The 14,392-nt window shown below is 47.3% G+C and overlaps 1 protein-coding gene across 3 annotated transcripts in view; it reads right to left on the bottom strand.

Annotated features, from left to right (window-relative positions):
• LOC116955054 (tyrosine-protein kinase Fer-like) overlaps positions 1-14,392 on the bottom strand; it is a 92,132-nt gene that overhangs the window by 12,567 nt on the left and 65,173 nt on the right. For all 3 annotated transcript variants that reach the window (XM_032976005.2, XM_032976004.2, XM_032976006.2), the window contains 3 exons: positions 13,801-13,927; positions 3,150-3,307; positions 386-508 (listed from right to left, as the gene is read on the bottom strand). In XM_032976005.2, the coding sequence (XP_032831896.2) occupies positions 386-508; positions 3,150-3,307; positions 13,801-13,927 (408 nt within the window). The remainder of the gene's footprint in view (positions 1-385; positions 509-3,149; positions 3,308-13,800; positions 13,928-14,392) is intronic.

Here is a 14,392-nt window from a genome sequence, read left to right as displayed (position 1 = left end):
TACTTTCCAAAACATCTTGTGTACGTCACGTGGAGGCATCGTTGCAAATGTATGGGCATGCGCGTGGGCTCGGCACGCGTGCGGTGTTGCAGAGGTTAGCACACTGCTCAATCAACTTGGCAACCCGCGAGTTCGATCGCCACTCATGGTCAAAATCAGCAACGAATATCCAAACTGATCCTGGTCTTATACGAGTACCTGGTGAAGGGCATGTAAATATCGGCACAGGGGAGACAAAGGCGGCCGCCGGGCCATGGTTGATGGCCACACCACCTCGTGCGATGCCCTTAAAAGTTTCTCGCTTACTGCACTTGCGCCAGCAGTCCGTTAAAGGTTATACGGAGTGTGTGGTGTGTGTGTTTGTACATGTGTGCCCGGCACTCACCACGCTCCACCTGCTCGCGCGCCTCTTGGTTAGTCATGCCGGGGTAGGGCATGCTGCCCAGGCTGAACGTCTCCCACAGCAGCACGCCGAAACTCCACACGTCGCTACACGTGGAGAATGTGCCTGCACAGTGGTGGGTGGGGACACAGCGGTTAAACACCCGTCGGGTGGCCGTGCTGCTCATGGACCCGTAACCCAGCGATGCGGGAAGGCGGCGAGGGTTGATGGATAACACGCATTCGTTAAACTCCCTCCCCTTACCCATGTGCGTTGAGGTCGCCATCTTTTGGCTTGCCAGGGGTGCTGCAGTACAGCAAGTGGGTTAATTTCCATTTCAAGCAGTGACGTGCGGCAAGGTCAATGGCTGGGGAGGCACTGGCTCGTGTCAGAGCCAGATTCACACACTGAGGGGAGCGTGGCCTCACTGAGGAGGGCGTGGCCTCACGGAGGGTGCGTGTCCTCACTGAGGAGGGCGTGTTAGACACGTCCCCCTCAATGAGGCAGATGTGATAGCTGCCTCCCCTGGTGCTTTTTCATTGCGGTTTCATGACAAGACCAGCGAGCCTAAATATCTTTATACACATACGTGAAATAAGTTACCTGGAGAATGGAAGGCGAGGATATGAAATGAAGGGGTCTATAAACATTACATTGGTGACACACTGAGATAGTAACAGGCACGAGCTTATTGCCCGCGCTTCATCCAGTTATTGAGGGGTTGTGCAATCAGAGGGGAGGCTGAGCTCGTCGCTGCCTCACCTCTCGTCTCTTCCTGTATTTGCAGCGGAGCTCCGCAAATTTGGCGATTTTGACTATAAAAATGATTGGAATCGTACAGAAATGACATTTATAACACCGATCAGTGGAAAAATCTTAATATTTATTTTATTTGATTATTCTTTTTTTTTACTTTTCGTAACAGCTATTTTCATTGGAGTATGACAGATGAGGCTCTGCCTCCCCTGCCTCCTCTGACCGCACGTCTCTGATTTCAAGGGGATTGAGTTACTCCCCTCACGTTTGTATGTATGTGTAATGACCGAAAAATTACCCCAAGCCAATATGCAGCCACAATATGCAGCCTAACGGCTGCATATTGGCTTACGTATTAAACCGCCTAATGGCTATTTCAAAATAGAAAATAAACAAAGGTCTCCGATTGGAAGAAAGAGGCCTCCATGGTGATTGGTCGGAACGCAGACTTTTCAAGGGATTGGAGGAATTAGGGTTGAGCGAGAAAACGGGAAAACAGAAAGGATCCGTTTAGAGGGCAAGGACAGGGATTGGCTCAAGGTAAAAAAGAAGACAAGAAGGTTCGAGACAGGGAGCTAAGAAATCTAAAATGGGAGAGCACGAGGAGTGAGACTTTCGGAGGAAGATACAAGCTGGAAGATAAGCACGAAGCCTAGGGTGGTCCTTTATTTTGGAAGTATTCAAATAAAAAAAAAGCTAATTATACTACTTCATCATCAGTCATTACATATGTATGTTAAACTTCTTTCACATTGTATGTAGCCAACTGTGCTAACCGGAGGTGTGGGGGAAGGACAAGAAAATAAATACAAAAAGCGGTTCTAATAAAATGTGTTTTCAATCAAGATTTAAAGATGCATAGCTCCAGTGGCTTCCTAATATCGGAAGAGCGTTTTAGACGGCCGCAGAAACGTGGATTTAAAAGCGCTCTGACTTTCACCAGGTGCTGTGCTTTCTTCCTACATGTATAAACACTCATTCATGGAGTTGGCCAAACACCTCAATATAGAAGCACAGAAATTGGGCAATTGTTGGTGCCGGTTCTGGCTGCCTTCCCAAGCACCTGTTTTAGCCCGTCTTTGTGTTTCCCTCTTTCTGCTACCTGCCCAATCGCCTCCATCAGCTCATTCCCTCTTTCTGACACTGCCAGATCACCTCCGTCAGCTCATTCCCTCTATCTGCTCCGTCAGCTCATTCCCTCTTTCTTTTACCTGCCCAATCCCCTCTGTCAGCTCATTCTCTCTCTCTGCTCTGTCAGTTCATTCCCTCTCTCTGCTGGCTGCCCAATCCAGATGTTCTTCCTCTCCCTTGTGGTGGTGGAGGAGCACCGTGTATCAGTGACATGGAGATCTATGCCAGCGGGCGCTTCCACTGCCAGCAGGGTCACCAAAGCTGGATAGGTCAATGACAATAAGCCAACAATAAACTGCACGCATTGAGTAACAGAAGGGGAAACCACCTGAACTACTTCTCCCAAGGTCAAAATGTATTTGAAAGCGTTCCAACAAATATTTAAAAAGATAATCTTCATTATATGAATTATTCTTGAGGACAGCCTTCCTTGGTTGCTGTTCTGAGTGAGAGGCTGTTTACCAGCAATCCTGCTCATTTACCCAGGATGGACTCACCGAGTCTCAAGATCCTTTTATCAGGAAGCTCCTTGCCAAGTTTTTGCAGTCGCAGTGGCAGTGCTTACGTTACTCCCAACTGAGTGATCTGCAGGTGATGCTTCAGCATCGGTGTTTGGCCAATATCACTTTTGTTTTCGTAATGGGAAGATACCGGAGAATTAGGGGAAACCGACGCAACAACAGGGGCAGAACATACTAACTCCATGCAGAAAGGTGACCGAGTCAGGAATTAAAGCCCAGGACCCCTTGCTGTCAGACACAAGCGTTGCCACTCGGCCATCCCCGGTGGTGGCAGTTGTGCCGAGCACTTGACAACGATAACCCCGCAAAATGTTTCCATTGTTCCCCCACGACCCCCGCCCCCCCTCCCCCACGGGTACCGAAGTTGAGGGCCTCGGGTGCCGTCCACTTGATGGGGACCTGCCGTAGGCTCCCGGAGGCCGAGTAGACCCCGTCCTCCTCCTCGCGCGACATGCCGAAGTCGCTGATCTTCAGAGACATCGCATCGCCCACCAGGCAGTTCCGCGCCGCCAGGTCACTGCACGTGCATGGGGGCACGCACATAGAGACACGGGTATCTCCTCCCACCCTCCACACCCCTGCGTGGTCATGTATGTATGTTGAACTTCTTTCACACCATACGAAGCCAACCATGCTAATTGGAGGTACGGTGCTGAGTCTATGGGCAATGTTGAGTCTATGAGTAGTGTTGAATCCATGGGCAGTGTTGAGTCTATGAGTAGTGTTGAGTCTATGGGCAGTGTTGAGTCTATGGGCAGTGTTGAGTCTATGGGCAGTGTTGAGTCTATGGGTAGTATTCTTAGCTCTTCAACGTGACTTTACCGAAAGAGCTAAGAATATGAATTACTGCAGGCACGAAAGCTTTAAATCAAAATTTATATGGGTAGTGTTGAGTCTATGGGTAGTGTTGAGTCTATGAATAGTGTTGAGTCTATGGGCAATGTTGAGTCTATGGGCAGTGTTGAGTCTATGAGTAGTGCTGAGTCGATGGGTAGTTTTGAGTCTATGGGCAGTGTTTAGTCTATGGGCAGTGTTGAGTCTATGAGTAGTGGTGAGTCGATGGGTAGTGTTGAGTCTATGAATAATGTTGAGTCTATGAATAGTGTTGAGTCTATGGGAAATGTTGAGTCTATGGGCAGTGTTGAGTCTGTGGGCAGTGTTGAGTCTATGGGTAGTGTTGAGTCTATGAATAGTGTTGAGTCTATGGGCAATGTTGAGTCTATGGGCAGTGTTGAGTCTATGAGTAGTGCTGAGTCGATGGGTAGTATTGAGTCTATGGGCAGTGTTTAGTCTATGGGCAGTGTTGAGTCTATGAGTAGTGTTGAGTCTATGGGCAGTGTTGAGTCTATGAGCAGTGTTGAGTCTATGGGCAATGTTGAGTCTATGGGCAGTGTTGAGTCTATGGGCAGTTCTGAGGCTATGGGCAGTTCTGAGGCTATGGGCAGTTCTGAGGCTATGGGCAGTTCTGAGGCTATGGGCAGTTCTGAGGCTATGGGCAGTGTTGAGGCTATGGGCAGTGTTGAGTCTATGGGCAGTGTTGAGTCTATGGGTAGTGTTGAGTCTATGGGCAGTGTTGAGTCTATGGGCAGTGTTGAGTCTATGAGCAGTGTTGAGTCTATGGGTAGTGTTGAGTCTATGGGCAGTGTTGAGTCTTTGGGCAGTTCTGAGGCTATGGGCAGTTCTGAGGCTATGGGCAGTGTTGAGTCTGTGGGTAGTGTTGAGTCTATGGGTAGTGTTGAGTCTATGGGCAGTGTTGAGTCTATGGGTAGTGTTGAGTCTATGGGCAGTGTTGAGTCTATGGGCAGTGTTGAGTCTATGAGCAGTGTTGAGTCTATGGGCAGTGTTGAGTCTATGGGCAGTGTTGAGTCTATGGGCAGTGTTGAGTCTATGGGCAGTTAAATTTTGATTTAAAGCTTTGGTGACTGCAGTAATTCATATTCTTAGCTCTTTCGGCAAAGTCACGTTGAAGGGAAACAATAAAATAATAAAATATATGTAAAACAAAAAAAATTCTCACGACGTTTCGACCATAACACAAACGATCATCATCAGGTGTGAAAAACCAACGGCAAGAAACATTTGAAAGAAGTGGTGGTCTGCATTTATTTATTTATAAACGGTGTATTCATTTATAAAAAACGTTAGCACCACGGGCAGCGATTTGGAAGTTTATTTAGAAGGACGAGTCCATCTATGTTCTGAAAAGAGGAGGGGGGAGACGAGAAATTAATGTATGCTGTCTGAAAGCCACCGTAAGCGTGAACAATCAATTAAGACCTGAAATGGTTTATCAAATCCTTCCAATGATTGCTAAGCCAGAATCCATCTTCGCGGTTGAAATTGTCTCTGTGCTTGTATATGTGGATAGCCTCATGAACGAATCTCTCATGGTAGCCAGATGGCTTGCAAAGAACCTCTGTCTTGGAGAAGTCAATGTCATGTGAGCCTACTGAATTATAACAGTGATCTGCCACAGCCGAGGTGTTGGTCCTACCATGTTTAAGGTCTGCTTTGTGTTCACGAATGCGGTCCGAGACATGGCGTTTGGTTTCTCCAATGTAACTACTATCACAGAGGCAACTTAGTTTGTAGACACCAGGGTACTGTATGTCCGGAATCACATCTTTTACAGACGGAACCAGATCACGGATTTTATGTAATGTGTTGAAACGGACCTGGATCTTGTGTTTATTCAAGATTTTGGAGATCTTATTTGTGATCCCCGCAATGTAGGGTAAAGTGATGGTTTTGAAAGGCTCTTCAAGAGGGTCCTTCTTCATGGTTTGAGTGATAGCTTTGCGGATTGTATAGTCGGAGTAACCATTAGCCTTAAGAGCTTGGTGTACGTGCTTGAGTTCACTGCCTATGTGTTCCTGGTCGGATATGCATTGGGCTCTATGGTACAGAGTCTTGATGAGAGAATTCTTCTGTGATGGATGGTGGTGGGAATCCGGTTTCAGATAAGCATCCGTATGGGTAACTTTCCTGTAGACAGAGTGGCTCATTGAACCATCAGGTCTCTTTTTTTATTAAGACATCCAAAAAAGGTAGCTTGCCATCTTTTTCGACTTCCATGGTAAATCTGATGGCTGGGTGTATGGAATTGATGTGGTCGAAGAATTGGTTTAGACCAGGCCGGCCATGTGGTCAGATGACAAAAGTGTCATCCACGTACCTCTTCCATAAGGTTGGGCGCAGAGTGGGAGTCCGGATGGCGTCAGTCTCAAATTTCTCCATGAAAATGTTAGCTATAACCGGAGATAGGGGGGAGCCCATTGGAGTGCCCTCAGTTTGTTTGTAGAAAGTTCCATTCCAAGTGAAGTATGTATTGGTTAAACAGTGTCTCACCAGGGGGGGTACCTCAGTGTTTAGTCCTTGATGAACCAAGTCTTCAAGGACTAAACACTGAGGTACCCCCCCTGGTGAGACGAAATTTGAGACTGACGCCATCCAGACTGCCACTCTGCGCCCAACCTTATGGAAGAGGTACGTGGATGACACTTTTGTCATCTGGCCACATGGCCGGCCTGCTCTAGACCAATTCTTCAACCACATCAATTCCATACACCCAGCCATCAGATTTACCATGGAAGTCGAAAAAGATGGCAAGCTACCTTTTTTGGATGTCCTAATAAAAAAGAGACCTGATGGTTCAATGAGCCACTCTGTCTACAGGGAAGCTACCCATACGGATGCTTATCTGAAACCGGATTCCCACCACCATTCATCACAGAAGAATTCTCTCATCAAGACTCTGTACCATAGAGCCCAATGCATATCCGACCAGGAACACATAGGCAGTGAACTCAAGCACGTACACCAAGCTCTTAAGGCTAATGGTTACTCCGACTATACAATCCACAAAGATATCACTCAAACCATGAAGAAGGACCCTCTTGAGGAGCCTTTCAAAACCATCACTTTACCCTACATTGCGGGGATCACAAAAAAAGATCTCCAAAATCTTGAATAAACACAAGATCCAGGTCCGTTTCAACATATTACATAAAATCCGTGATCTGGTTCCGTCTGTAAAAGATGTGATTCCGGACATACAGTACCCTGGTGTCTACAAACTAAGTTGCCTCTGTGGTAGTAGTTACATTGGAGAAACCAAACGCCATGTCTCGGACCGCATTCGTGAACACAAAGCAGACCTTAAACACGGTAGGACCAACAACTCGGCCGTGGCAGATCATTGTTATTAATTCAGTAGGCTCACATGACATTGACTTCTCCAAGACAGAGGTTCTTTGCAAGCCATCTGGCTACCATGAAAGATTCGTTCTTGAGGCTATCCACATATACAAGCACAGAGACAATTTCAACCGAGAAGATGGATTCTGGTTTAGCAATCATTGGAAGGATTTGATAAACCATTTCAGGTCTTAATTGATTGTTCACGCTTACGGTGGCTTTCAGACAGCATACATTAATTTTTCGTCTCCCCCCTCCTCTTTTCAGAATATAGATGGACTCGTCCTTCTAAATAAACTTCCAAATCGCTGCCCGTGGTGCTAACGTTTTTTATAAATGAATACACCGTTTAAAAATAAATAAATGCAAACCGCCACTTCTTTCAAATGTTTCTTGCCGTTGGTTTTTCACACCTGATGATGATCGTTTGTGTTATGGTCGAAACGTCGTGAGAATTTTTTTGTTTTACATATATTTTATTATTTTATTGTTTCCCTTCTATGGGCAGTGTTGAGTCTATGGGTAGTGTTGAGTCTATGGGCAGTGTTGAGTCGATGGGTAGTGTTGAGTCTATGGGTAGTGTTGAGTCTATGGGTAGTGTTGAGTCTATGAATAGTGTTGAGTCTATAGTTAGTGGTGAGTCTATAGGCAATGTTGAGTCTATGGGCAATGTTGAGTCTATGGGCAATGTTGAGTCTATGGGCAATGCTGAGTCTATGGGCAGTTCTGAGGCTATGGGAAGTGCTGAGTCTATGGGCAGTGTTGAGTCTATGAGTAGTGTTGAGTCTATGGGTAGTGTTGAGTCTATGGGTAGTGTTGAGTCTATGGGTAGTGTTGAGTCTATGGGTAGTGTTGAGTCTATAGTTAGTGGTGAGTCTATAGGCAATGTTGAGTCTATGGGCAATGTTGAGTCTATGGGCAATGTTGAGTCTATGGGCAATGCTGAGTCTATGGGCAGTTCTGAGGCTATGGGAAGTGCTGAGTCTATGGGCAGTGTTGAGTCTATGAGTAGTGTTGAGTCTATGGGTAGTGTTGAGTCTATGGGTAGTGTTGAGTCTATGGGTAGTGTTGAGTCTATGGGTAGTAATCTAGATTTGAAGCTTTCGTGACTGCAGGAATCCATACTCTCTGGTTCTTTTGGTAAAGTAACGTAGGTATAAAATTAAATTTAATCACGATGTTTCGATTGCAACACACGCAATCATCATCTGGTGGGAAAACCACAGCAACTTTTTTTGCTGAAGTGGGAGAGACTTGCCGTGGTAAGAGGTTATATAGGTAATATAGGGGGGAGGGGCAAGGGGGGAGAGACAGGGGGGTAGGGGGAGGGGAGCGCTGCGTGGACGCTAGGAGAGGGACGTGAAGCTGGATGGGGGGAAGTGCCGAGTTAATTGCATCTGCAGCGTTTGGCATTGCTGCTGCATTGGCATTGTTGCTTCATTGGCATTGTTGCTGCAGTGGCGTTGTTGTTACATCTTCCCCCTCCGCATCCCCAGCTCTCTCAGCCTCCCACTTCCAGCCCCACCCACTTCCCCCCATCCAGCTTCACGTCCCTCTCCTAGCGTCCACGCAACGCTCCCCTCTCCCGACCCCCCCCTCTCTCCCCCCTTGCCCCTCCCCCTCTCTTACCTATACAACCTCTTACCACGGCATCTCTCTCCCACTTCAGCAAAAAAAATGTATTGCTGTGGTTTTCCCACCTGATGATGATTGCTTGTGTTGCAATCGAAATGTCGTGATTTATTTTTATTTTATATCTATAGGTAGTGTTAGTCTATGGGCAGTGTTGAGTCTATGGGTAGTGTTGAGTCTATGGGTAGTGTTGAGTCTATGGGTAGTAATCTAGATTTGAAGCTTTCGTGACTGCAGGAATCCATACTCTCTGGTTCTTTTGGTAAAGTAACGTAGGTATAAAATTAAATTAAATCACGATGTTTCGATTGCAACACACGCAATCATCATCTGGTGGGAAAACCACAGCAACTTTTTTTGCTGAAGTGGGAGAGACTTGCCGTGGTAAGAGGTTATATAGGTAAGATAGGGGGGAGGGGCAAGGGGGGAGAGACAGGGGGGTAGGGGGAGGGGAGCGCTGCGTGGACGCTAGGAGAGGGACGTGAAGCTGGATGGGGGGAAGTGCAGAGTTAATTGCATCTGCAGCGTTTGGCATTGCTGCTGCATTGGCATTGTTTCTTCATTGGCATTGTTGCTGCAGTGGCGTTGTTGTTGCATCTTCCCCCTCCGCATCCCCAGCTCTCTCAGCCTCCCACTTCCAGCCCCACCCACTTCCCCCCATCCAGCTTCACGTCTCTCTCCTAGCATCCACGCAACGCTCCCCTCTCCTGACCCCCCCCTCTCTCCCCCCTTGCCCCTCCCCCTCTCTTACCTATACAACCTCTTACCACGGCATCTCTCTCCCACTTCAGCAAAAAAAATGTATTGCTGTGGTTTTCCCACCTGATGATGATTGCTTGTGTTGCAATCGAAATGTCGTGATTTATTTTTATTTTATATCTATAGGTAGTGTTAGTCTATGGGCAGTGTTGAGTCTATGGGTAGTGTTGAGTCCATGAGCAGTATGTATGTTGAACTTATTTCACACCGTACGTAGACAACCGCGCTAATCGAAGCTGTGGGGGAAGAACAACAAATTAAGTACAAAAAGCGGGGAACGGTGTCCCTACCTGGGATCTGGGAGTCCGCGTGCTCGGACACCAGTCCGTTTTGGGTGGTTGTGCTGGGCGCTGGCGTCTCTTTCGTGAGGCAATGTTTATTTTACGTTTATTACGCAGAGGCACAAACGTACATCAGAAAAACCCTTCTGTCCTTCCGCACCCGGTGACCCACAGCCTTCCCCTTCCACTTCACGGCGATGGCAGGCGGTCTCATATTCAACTTTAGAGTCGTAATTTCTGAAGTGTCATCAAAAAGTGTAAATATAAAATTGTGCTTGGTTTGATTAAGCGTGAACTAAATGTCTTAGGTGTTTACTCACATGTCAATGTAATAAAAGTTATATTTGCCAATTATTTAGTTATAGGAAGGCCTCGCTTTTAGAAATGGCCCCATAGAACGCCGATTCGCTATCACGCTCTTTGTCCTGGGGAACCAAGTGAGAGCACGGAAACGCTTGGGCAGGCACTGAAAGCTCAGAGCCACGCGGCAGCACTCGCGAGTTTATAAACAACACACCCCCCACCCACCGACATTTCATCTCCCTCCGCCTTGGTCTCTCTCTCCCTCGACATTTTTTTGGGGTGTTATTTTAATGAGCACTTTAGACCCGTAATGTATGGGAAAAGGCCTGCAAGCGTTAGTGCTGGAAATGTGACCAAAGTGTAAAAAGAGAATCATCAGAATCTTTATTTATACTGGATAAATCCAATGAGCTATGAAGCTCTTTGTCACAGATGTCCAGTAGGGGCAGGTCACAAAGTTACAATAACAATACAAAAAACGATAGGAGTGCAAAGTATTGTAAAGGTAATGAAATCACTAAAAATCTCACTTTGGATGTTAAAATGCAAGTGATGAGGTCGGTTGAGGCGGTGAGCATCAGTTGGATGCACTCGTGAGAAAAGTACACAATACTTACTGATGTAATAATAAATAAATATTATGTTTATTCATAAAGTAATGTTTACCATCTGTATTATATATTATTCGCGCTATTACCAATACCCCAATGAAGCTCTCATATACTGCTCGCACGTCAGAAATAAGTCGGGAACGCAACCCCAAATATACAATGGTATAATGATCCCTTTGAGCGCCGATTCGATTAGTGCTCATTTCTCCAGGAAGGCGAGATCTAAGTGTTAAGCGAGTTCTAAGTGTATTTGGGGTGTTGTGCACGCTGGCAGGGGTACGCGGACGGTTGATAGGTCTGGTAAGGGGAACACAACAAGCAGAAGGTTCGTAGCCACTGTTTTAGACCAGAATCTGATAGAGTCTCTAGACAACTGACCGACAGACCTATTGTTAGGTCTCCGGTTTACGAAGGTCCGATTTACAACAATCCACAATTACGACATTCATAATGCTACCATGGATCGACTTACAATGCATAAACTTGATTTACGATGCAAAAACTTGATTTACGACGCAAAAACTTGATTTACGACGCAGAAACTTGATTGAGGACGCATCTTCCGTCATGACGCCGAATGCATTTGGACAGTCTGTGACTTGGAGTGGAGCTGTCCATTCTTATCCAAATGACAACCCCAGGGTTAAAAACGTGGCAGTCAAAGCAGCACTGAAGGACCGACACAAAGCATGCAAATCCAGAGACCCCACTGAAATCAGGAGGGCCAAATACGCGGTCCGAAAAGCCATCAAGGCGGGCAAGAGATAATACAGAGACAAGTTGGAGGCCCTCCACTGACTACAAGTCTAGGAGCCTTTAGCGTGGATTACAGTCCATCATGTTATTATTTTTCAATCTACATGACTTTACCGAAAGAACCATAGAATACAAAAGGATAAGAAGCTGCAAGGCAATCAACAACTCCCTCCCCGACCAGCTTAACACCTTCTACGGACGGTTCGAGGCAAACACAGCAACCACTGCACCGCCAGCTCCACAGTCCCAACCCGCCCCGCCTCTCCCTACGTCCCCCACCTCCGTCTACCCCCCATCGCATTGACCACAGCTCTCCTGCAGGCGTCCTTAGGCTCAACAGAGGCGAGGTGACAAAGATCCCCCGGCAGGTTGACACACACAAGGCAGCCGGCCCAGACGGGATACCGGGACGTGTCCTCAGGGCATGCGCGCCCCAGCTGCCCCCTGTGTTAACAGACATCTTCAACCTTTCCCTCGCCCAGGCTGTCGTTCCAAAATGCCTCAAGACGTCTACTATCATTCCGGTCCTCAAAAAGGCCAAAATTATGTGACTTAATAACTACAGACCCGAAATGCTCACCTCCATCATCATGAAGTGCTTTGAGAGGACAATTAAGGAACACATCTGCTTCATCCTACCAGATACAGTTTGCTTATCGCACTAACAGGTCCACGGACGCCGCTATTGCTTTTACATTGCATAAGGCACTGTCCCACGTGGAGGTGAAGAAGGGTAACTGTGTGAGAATGCTGTTTATCGACGTGACTTTACCGAAAGAACCAAAGAAGACAGCTCAGCATTCAATACCATAGTGCCCTCCATCCTAATCTCCAAACTGGAGGCCTTGGGTGTGAATGCCACCCTCTGCAGTTGGGTGCTGGACTTTCCAACGGGAAGACCTCAGGCAGTAAAGATGGGCAATAACATCTCATCTTACCTGACCGTCAACATAGGTGCCACCCCAAGGATGTGTGCTGAGCCCCCTCCTGTACTTCATCTACACTATCGACTGTACAGCCAGGTGCAACTCCAACACCAACATCAAGTTCGCCGACGACACGACAGTGGTGAGCCTGATCACCAACAACGACACCACGGCTTACGTGAAGTGACAGCACTCTCGACATGGTGTCAAGGGTACAACCTTGAGCTCAATGTCGACAAAACTAAGGAGATGATTCTGGACTTTAGGAAGAGGGGTAAGGACGTGCCACTAACCATCAAAGGGGCCTCAATGGAGTGGGTCAACAGCTTCAGGTTCCTCAGAGTTCACATCTCAGAGGACCTGAAATGGTCCCGGCACGTGGAAACACTGGTGAAGAAGTCCCAGCAGCCCCTTTATAACCTCAGAAGGCTGAGGAAATTTGGAATATCGGCACCTGTTCTCAGGAACTTTTACAGGTGCACCATTGAGAGCATCTTGACTGGCTGCATCACCACCTGGTATGGTAACTGCACCGAACGGGACCGGCAGAGGCTTCAGAGGGTGATGTGGTCCGCCCATCGGATCACAGGCGGCGTGCTGCCCACCACGCTGAGAGAGGTGCATCGCGAAGGCCCAAAAGACCATCGCCGATTCCAGCCACCTGGGCCATGGCCTTTTCATCAGGAAACAATCCAAGAGGAAGCCCAGGATTGCGGCTCCCACCAACCGCCTCAGGGACAGCTTCTATTCCCAGGCCATCCAGATGCTCAGCTGAGCAGAGCCTTGTGCAATATCTGTCCAAGCCCCACCAACCCCGATTTTGCTCCCCCCTACCCCCATTCACACCCCCTCTCCCCCCCACCGACTACACGAGACATTAACCAAACAAGAACATTTTGCATAACAATATCATTTTTAAGCTCACCTGCAGGGGACGCTATTTCTGCTAAGCACATGCCACTTTCATCATCTGCATATCGATTTTACTTAGTTTTTTTAATTGTATTTAAATTTTTAAATATTGTTGCTGCTGTTTATATATTTGTTGTTAATTTGCACAAGCTGAGAACGACACGGGAACAAAGAATCTCACTGCCATGTACCTCATGCACGCATGGGTAACGTGATCAATAAAGTTGACTTATTTTTTATATTCTCAAGTGTTTTTGTGTATTTTTTCACCTATTTAATCCTGTTAGATATGGCCGATAAAAGGAAAACACATTGTCAAGTGATGTTTCCACTGTTTCTACATTCTATGCGAAAACAGGGTCCCAGTTTACGACAATCCGATTTACGATGGGGTTTCTAGGTTTCCCATTGTGTCATGAAAGTGGGGAGAGCCTTTAGTGTGTGATGAGGCACACAAAAACGGGCGGATCTCAAGAATGCTGTTTACAGGGCCGCTACGATTTCATGCATTCGGGAAGATGGTTTAGTGCAGTGTCAAGCGAATCGTCGAATCTAGTTTCTGAATTCGGTTTTGAGAATTGTGGGGTGGGACGGTGGGTAGGAGGAATTGTGAGGGGGGGAGGGGGGCCATACCGATGTATGCAGTTCTTCCCCTCCAGGTATGTCATGCCAGCTGCCGCCTGCTCCATCATCTTCACGAGCTGCTGCTGCGTGAGGACACGTGAAGTGTCCTTCCGCAGGAATGACAGGAAGTCACCACCTGCTCATGCACAGAGACAAAGGACAAATATCCTCTATGTATAGCCTTTTCCGGACTGTTTGGGGCAAGTGCCGTTCGCAAACGCCGATGAAGGCCAGCACGGCACATTCGGGAGTGGTGTAGCCTGCAGCACGCTCAGCCGCACCGTGGACTCATTTAAGGTTGAGTCGACCGAGGAGAGGGGCAGGACTGGCTCAGTTATTAGTCATTGATGCGAGCTGGAATTGAACTCCAGTCGCCAGGTTCGTTGTGCGATGCGCTAACGACTGCGCCACCGCTCCCCCACGCACACCCCTCATATAGCCTTTTCAGACTGCTGGGGTAAGTCTTCTTCTTCTTCTTTAGTATGGCCGATGATGTAGATACACAGCAACATATTACAATTTCACAGTCATCTGGTCAAGCCAGACAACCGTGTCAGGAGCCAGCGGAGTGTATCATCGCTGTGATGTCTCCTTCGTATTT

The sequence above is a fragment of the Petromyzon marinus genome, chromosome 57 (genome assembly GCF_048934315.1).
Source record: "Petromyzon marinus isolate PM22_M1 ecotype Great Lakes invasive population chromosome 57, UKy_Petmar_22M1.pri1.0, whole genome shotgun sequence".
In the NCBI taxonomy this organism is placed as follows: domain Eukaryota; kingdom Metazoa; phylum Chordata; class Hyperoartia; order Petromyzontiformes; family Petromyzontidae; genus Petromyzon; species Petromyzon marinus.
This window is presented reverse-complemented; position numbering and strand designations above follow the sequence as displayed.